Source organism: Pygoscelis adeliae, unplaced genomic scaffold (assembly GCF_000699105.1).
Source record: "Pygoscelis adeliae isolate BGI_AS28 unplaced genomic scaffold, ASM69910v1 Scaffold244, whole genome shotgun sequence".
Lineage (NCBI taxonomy): Eukaryota > Metazoa > Chordata > Aves > Sphenisciformes > Spheniscidae > Pygoscelis > Pygoscelis adeliae.
In genome coordinates, this window is record NW_008824648.1 from 1,716,827 (window position 1) to 1,724,527 (window position 7,701).

The following is a 7,701-nucleotide window of genomic DNA, read 5'->3' on the forward strand; positions in this document are numbered from 1 at the left end:
AGTGATAATATTGTCTCTTGCACGCAATTTATTCCCCATTTCCTCACATCAAATGTGAGCTAAGAGTATTTGACATCACAAGTCTTCTGTATTGCCTTTTCTTAATTTTATGGTTCTCACACATTCACAGTCCTAAACCTGCAAGCACAAACACACGCATGGCTTTACTCACGTGAGCAGTCCCAAGTAGAGATGCAGGATAAGAAGGGAATTTATGAATAAGCTACGAAGACTTTTCTCTAGCCTTTATATCACCAACTTTCACCTTGCATAGGATGATAGGGAAGGAAAATCCCTACTACCCAATAGCAGATTAACAGCCCCCAGACTGCATAGCTGGCTGTTCTGAGCCTTCCCCCTTCTCTAGAAATTAACATGAAAGTCAACAACATTTAAAGCAGATTTTACACATAAAATTGTACCTTCAGCAGTTGAAAAAATAATTCACTTCAACTACAATTGCTACAAAGATACTACAATAAATTAGTGGGAAGGAATCCAAACAACAAAAAAGCAAGCTACACAAGACTCGCATTTCTATTCATTTGCAAAGTGGAGAGTGATTTCGTAGCCAAATTTTTTAGAAACAAGGAGATTATATAAAAGAAAAGAAATTAAGGAAGTAAAAGAGAAATGTTGGCAGTGAAGATAGAAGATGTGCAGCATTTAGGTGACTGAGCATGAGTCAGTGCTTTGGGAGAATTTTCTTTCCTTCACAGCATGGATTGTCTCACATCGTTTAGGGACTGAAAGAACAGTATTATCTTATACCTTGTAGTGGCTCCCCTCAAGATAGAAGAGGCTTATGTTTCACTTCAGAGTGTACAACTTCTCTAGTTAAACATTTTTCCGCCCAGAGTTTTTTCCACCTGATAGGGAGTGCTTGGTTAACATCCTTCAAATACTGTAACAGAAACTATTTAAAGATACTTAGTGCTGCTGGAGCTAGCTTAGAGTCTGCGTACACTAATTAGAGCCCAACTTAGCCTTGTAGAATCAAGGCTGCTAGCTTTGCATAAATATTTTCTCCTCCTTTCATAAATTGCAAATTCTGTCCTATTGTCACTGGATGTTTAATAGCCATGGAGGAGATGCCAAGAATCAAGAGTTTGCAGGACACAGGCTTTGTTGTCTTTACCTGGACCCTCTGGAACAAAGACTAAATCCAACATAATGCATGAATATAGGAATTACAATCCCAAGAATATTAGCTAACACTTTACACTCATTTTTTTTTAATTCACTAAAATAACAAGCCAGGATTTCTGTCTGAGTGCCCAATCATATGCTTAAAAGGTATCCCTTGCTGAATGTATCACTTAAATACCTCATCCTCCAAAGGTGGGATGGCTTCATAAGCAAACAGTGATATTCAAAGGAAAAGTTTTTTTTTTAGGGGTTGCATGCGTGTCTAAGAATATGTTAGAGAAGAGAATGAAATCAAACACATTAAGACAGAACGCCCCCTACTCCCTCCCACTGAAATCTCAGTTGCATGAATAGGGCAGCCAGAATACGCACAGTTTTCTCAGCAGCACAGGTTGGTAGGAGCAAGAGAGGGCTTATGCAGCCACTCTTCATGGCCCCATTCTGAAGCACCCAGGTGCCTGAGGTCATACGACCCAATGGTGGTCTTTCCCCGGAGGACGATGTGGGATAGGGTCCATAATTTTCTGGGCTGGAGTAGTGGGTAAATGGCCATTAAATGAAGAATCCTGCTCTTGCCCACAACGATTCAGTTGACAGGTCAATGTGGATGGCTTCTTTATAGCCCCACGGATCAGCATTTGATGATTGAGCAGTTGTGCGAATTGGTCGACTGACTTTTTTGGAAAGGTTTTGGGTAGGTTAAAAAAGGGGAAATACCCAGACAGGTGGCTAGCTAAGGGGACAGACTGACTATAGCTAAGGCTGAATCAGGGAAGATGAGGACAACTGAATTTAGGTGGTGAGACAGGCTAAGCTGAAGGGAATAACATAGGATAGAATCAGTAGGAGAAGAAAGAAAAAGAAAAGGAGAAAAATCACTAAAAATGACAGAACAAGAGGTTACATGCTTCATGCTTACTTGTTTGCAGCCATCCCCCTACCCTCCCTTTTCTGCTGACTTCTGCATGGCAAGTTTTGCAGGGAGGAATCTAATCCAATAAACTCTGTGCCACTTTTGAAGACTATAAACAATATTCTACTAGCATTTTCAATTTTGTCGTCTTCGTACTTTGAAGGTCAACATAAATTTTGTTCCCTCATCACTGAAATTCTGCTCCAACTTTCCCTTCTTTCTCACACTCTACCTAGGACGATGACTGGAACCTACAGTGTTAAGTATTTGCTAAAACATTAAAAGTACTGTCAGGCTATCTAAAACCATATATTACAGTTACTTGGACCTCCGATGAAGAGTGAAGTACTGAAGGAAACCAACTTGAAATATTTTTTCCAGATTTTGATGTGAAAAATATTTGTACCATAGATTGTTTCAAATGAAATAAATACACATATATCGTCACAATACAAGAGAGCAACTGTTTTGCAACTAAAAGGACAAAGTGGTATGATAGCTGTTGACACTCTGGTGCAACAAACAGTTGCTGATGCAACTGTTGTGTCTTCTCAGAAAGTCTATTTAAGGCACAATAAAGTAACTTTTCAAACAGACTTAGCAAAATCATATTTCTGAAGCTTGAGAAATCTGTCCTTAACTCATGCACTACTTTTTCAGAAGTCATGTTAGAAGTTAGTACTGTATGCAGAAACAGGCTGACTAAGGTCACTGGACATGAATAATAGAGGAGATCTAAGCCTTCAGAATTCCAGTTAACATCTTTTCAGCTAGAGAGTGTTCAGGAAGACTGTTCAGCTGCCTGAAGGAACATATATACAAGCTGTCTTCTCACTGCAGATTCTCACTTCACTTGCTTCCATGGCATAGGCAGGAAGTCATCTTATGCTCCTCCCTGGTGCAGTAAGTACCACCAACACCCACTTACATAGAAAGTCCTTAGTGCTCAAGTATGGGAGATTCTGGTGATGAAAGCACCTTTCCCAGACAGCTGCAACTCCTGAAATGAAGTAACTGCCTGTAGATGAGTAAGTAGCACACGCAACACTTACCAAACTGCACAATGGCACTGTACAGCAGACTCCAATTTACAGAGTTATATAACAAAGAGTGCAGGTGGGATTGTGGATTACAGAAAACATGTCTGTAAATGTTTGTCTGGCTAGATACAAGTCTACAAAAGCCAACAAGACATTTAAGCTTATTTTTGTGAATGCCAATGGTTCATTACAAACCAAAAACATTTAGGATACTAAATACTGTTCACTATTCTGTTATAGGCTGTATATATAGAGATTTTTTCACTGGAATCCACTGCAGTCATCACATTTAATGACAATTATCACACAGACATAATGGTATCTGCTACCTGTGTCCCTGCTGCTTTGTGAAGCTGCATCATTCTCCACATTGTAGATGACCGTCCCCTGCGAGTCAGAGGAGAAGTGACTGACCACAGACTCATGGTGTGCCTGTTTGTAAGGATAGCTGTCTGTAGAGGAATCTGTCCTGGTATCACTCGAGATGGAAGGTTCTCTCCCTAGGGAAGGAAGCAATGTCAAATTTCAATCTTTTGGGGCTATTATAAAGGTCAGGAGAGGCTAAAAAAAGAAAACAGGAACGGAACAGAGGAAACTACACAAAAGTTAACAGAAAAACAGAGTACCAAACATACAAACTCAGATTCATGGACACTAGAGTTTACGGGAAAGATCCTCTCCTTTGGAAGGGGGAAGAGTGTCACTCCTCCTGCAAAACTTTATTCCTTTCTCTCTGATAACTCCAAACTTATCAACTCCTTTTATTATGCAAAATTACGTCCACTGGACTGAAAGTACACATTAGTACCACACTGAAATTATTCTTTATTAAATTTCAACACCATCAAGTGTAATTAAAATATGCAATACACTGCTTCAGGGGAAGTCGAAGTTAAAAAATTAGTCAAGTACAAAACATTAATAAGGTAACAAGAACATCACAAGTTATAATAATTAACACATTTCATCTATTATGAATCAAAAGCTTATCTAGTAAAACTCTATACTGAAATTATATTATCTAAAGTAAAGTAACCTGCTCCTTCTCAAGAAACTGGCATTGGTCCACTGCACAAGTGGGATACTGAAAAGGATGAAGCATCATGATTCAACTTCAGTAGAGTAATTCCTAAACTCATTAAAAGAGGAGAAAAAGACCAACTCCTCCCACACTACTCGAGTACATAAAAAAATCTGAACAGTTTGAAGACTGTTGGCCATTTTATGTATGTGATGTATACACTCCTGAATATACAGGATATTAACTTCATATTCATTCCTCAGTGGAGAAATTAACAAAGAAAAAAGAAATTGAAGAAGAAAGTAATTCTTATGTTTAATTACAAACACTCAGCCTGAGGGAACCTCATGTTTTCGGTGAGAGCAAGTCCTGTATTTGATGTTCTAATTAAGGATGCCTAACAACTTCCGAAATCAGAAACTTCTCCCTACTGGTTAAAAGTCTTATTGGTCTAAAGAAATACAGAATACAGCTGTTAACGGAGATGACAGTCACAGAAACAACAATGTAGGCAACAGAAATCAGTGCTGTGGAACTGAGTACTAGAAAATAATTTGTAAACGGAAGTCTTTATTCAACAGAAAATCAAAAACATTAAGAGGAGTTGTTTGCACTTAGCTTCACAACATTTCGTACCAGCACCTTTAACAATCTTTCCTCCATAATTTGTAGTATCAGATCTTGATGTGATTAGATGCATTTATCAGATTCCCTTGACGAAAGTTCAGGTACAATATTGTGATTAACAACTTAAGAATAAGCAGTTTCTATTCATTTCTGAATTGTGGGCTGTGGGTATCTGTTAACACCGAGGAATCCAGGAGAAGCTGTAGTTACACTTAGCGAGAGACAAAAAGGCCATTCTGAAAAAAGTGTATTAGAGTAGAAAACTGGCTATCAACAAGGCTAGAGAATAATTCAGTTCTACTTGCCAGGAAAACGTATAGGGTATGATTTCTCCTGGCACTTCAACCTACAGTATCTCACAAATTCTCTCAAGAGCTTGGTATCAATGTTGAACACAGCAGACTACAGGAATAAGCCTTGAGGACTCACCAAGTGTTTTTGAAATGAAAGAGCAAGTTACTCACTGTAGCCTTCTGAATTTTATCTAAAAGGAAACACCTTTATAAATATATGTTTTTGTATTCAGCTTCCTGAAGTCATTTTAAAACACAGTAATATTAGATACTGCAGAGACAATGAGCAGAAGGGTTATCTATGTATTTCCTGGAGATCAACCAGCAGAACAGCAAGGCAAATTTACAGCGTATATTGACCTGAAGCTTGTAGAAGTGCTCACAACTGATATATAGCACTGAAGGTCATCCTCTCCCTCCTCCAGACTTCCCATTTTTTTCAGAACAGGAAAACAGGTTTATAAATTGCAAGGCATCTTGTCAAGTGAGAATTGAAGGTCGTCTTACCAGTGTTTTTATTTGCATTTATTTTAAGAGGAGTTGGAGATTTATTTCATTACTGGTAGATAGTCAGCACATAAATAAGGAGACAGCAGATGTTCTCTACAGATTCATTGACCAGGAAGCATAAAGTTAGCTATTGGTCAGGAAAACCATAAAATATTCTTGGAATTACAGTTGTATAAATAGGCTAAAATCCTGGAAGAAAGGTTGTATTTCTGGGTTTAGTCTCGCCTTGCTGTTCTTGGCAACTTATAAACCCGTCTCTGATTCAGGATATTCTCTGCAAACATCCAAAAATAGAAACAATCTTCTTCTGCAAAGCCATGACAATATAAACTTAGATCCAGCTTCTATTTTCACTCTATCTGGATTGCAACTGCATATCTTTCTCAGAATTTATCTATTCCTCTTTAAATGAGTCCTCAACCCCCAATGGTGTGACTAGATGTCCGAAACTTTCCAGAACTTCAGTAAACCAACAGCCTGTTCAGACCACTACTGATATCTTGAGCAGACCGTTCTAACCCCTGAAGCACCTTATTTGGACATACCTTTCTAATTCAACGGACTACCATTAATACAAAGAATTCAGGAAGTAGCAATGTGTTGAAGGCCTCTGTGATGTTAAGTGCTACAAATCTATAGTTGTAGATCTTTTTTGATGCAAAAGAGACCATGAAAAATGAAGAAGTAAACGTGATCTATGGACATAAGCCTTTGCCAATCCCTTCCCCTTTGGTCTCCCACAAATCAGTTCCTCTCTCTTGCACTGCTTTATCTGAGTAAAAGACAAGCCAAAGGCTGAAGATAAGCTGCACTAATTCTGTCTCTCTCATTTTTTATTTTTAATAAAACTGTTTTCTTCCCCTTCCCCCCACATGCCTTCACCATCCTAGCAGAGGACTCATTTATGATGTTTCCTTAATGTTTTTTTCGCCCTAACTTCCCTCCTGAGTTTAATTCTGCAGCTTCCTTTAATTTTTATGTGTTCGTGCATCTCTGCTCTTGTTCCCTTTCCTGTTAAAACTGCTGATGGATTTATGAACTCAGACATTGAAGTAATCAGTTATTGTTCCTCTCTACATCCATGCCACAACAGGTCCTTCACTTTTTTTTTTTTCCCCCAGTTTCTTTCTCCAAACCTTTTTGGAAAAGATTACTATCCAATCAATCAACAGTCTTGGACTGAGACAGAGGTTCAAAGGTGGAACACTGGAAGTCCTCTTCAGAATTGTAGATCAGCTTTGACAAGCAACAAGGACCCCTGCTAACAAAACCACACCCAAAACAGAAGAAAAACTTTTCACATGCAGCATTAGAGCATAAAGGTATAAGGCATATAGTCCAGACTGCTTACCCGAGTCTTCGCTATCATAGCAAGTCCTGCTGTATTGCTGTAAATCCACTTGAGGGGGCAAGTCTTGTGTTGACACTGGAGTTCCTCTTGGATCTGCATACAGCAGCAGCAAAGGCTGATAATGACCCTTAATGCACTTTGTCACAACGTCTTTCCATTTTGGACCAATCTGAATTAAACAACAACAAAAATAAACAAACAAAAGAAAAAGCACAGAAAAGGTCTTCTGTCACCGTTTTCTATAATAAGCTCTCTTTTTTTCCCCTCATACTTCTTTCAGAGTTTGATTTTCCACTAACATTCTTTAACTCCTTTATCCAGCATTGCACTGGACTCATCAAGAAAACTCTTGACTGCTGGTCACATGTTGGAAAACACATCAAAAAGAGATAAGAATTCTAAAATGTAACTGAAAATAAACTGTCTCTTAAAATTGGCATTTGCATTCCTCTTTCTGAGATTCACCTTATTTGAGAAAAAAGTACCACTTGTGACACCAGCTGGTCAAGAACACACCCTTGAATACCCTGGAACCGACCCAACTAAAATCAAGGTATTCACCACCTTATGGCTAAACAAATTACAATTCCTGCTAAAAATAAGACTACAAAAATAATCCTTCCCTTTCAGATTTTTTTTTTCCATAAAAAGCTTTTCATCCTCTGAAATGTTCTAACTTTGCATCAGTTAAAAAAAAAAAAAAAAGAATTTGTTAAAATTTCTTAGTCCATCCATCAGCATAAACAAAATGAACAATAAAAGACATCAACAGCATGACAGCAAATTCAAGTCTAAGC

General features: G+C 38.2%; 1 protein-coding gene across 1 annotated transcript in view; it reads right to left on the reverse strand.

The window, feature by feature from the left end:
• USP54 (ubiquitin specific peptidase 54) overlaps positions 1-7,701 on the reverse strand; it is a 70,939-nt gene that overhangs the window by 21,279 nt on the left and 41,959 nt on the right. Inside the window, exons 10-11 of the mRNA XM_009322440.1 lie at positions 6,905-7,073; positions 3,432-3,602 (exon numbers count right to left, since the gene is read on the reverse strand). Of these exons, the coding sequence (XP_009320715.1) occupies positions 3,432-3,602; positions 6,905-7,073 (340 nt within the window). The remainder of the gene's footprint in view (positions 1-3,431; positions 3,603-6,904; positions 7,074-7,701) is intronic.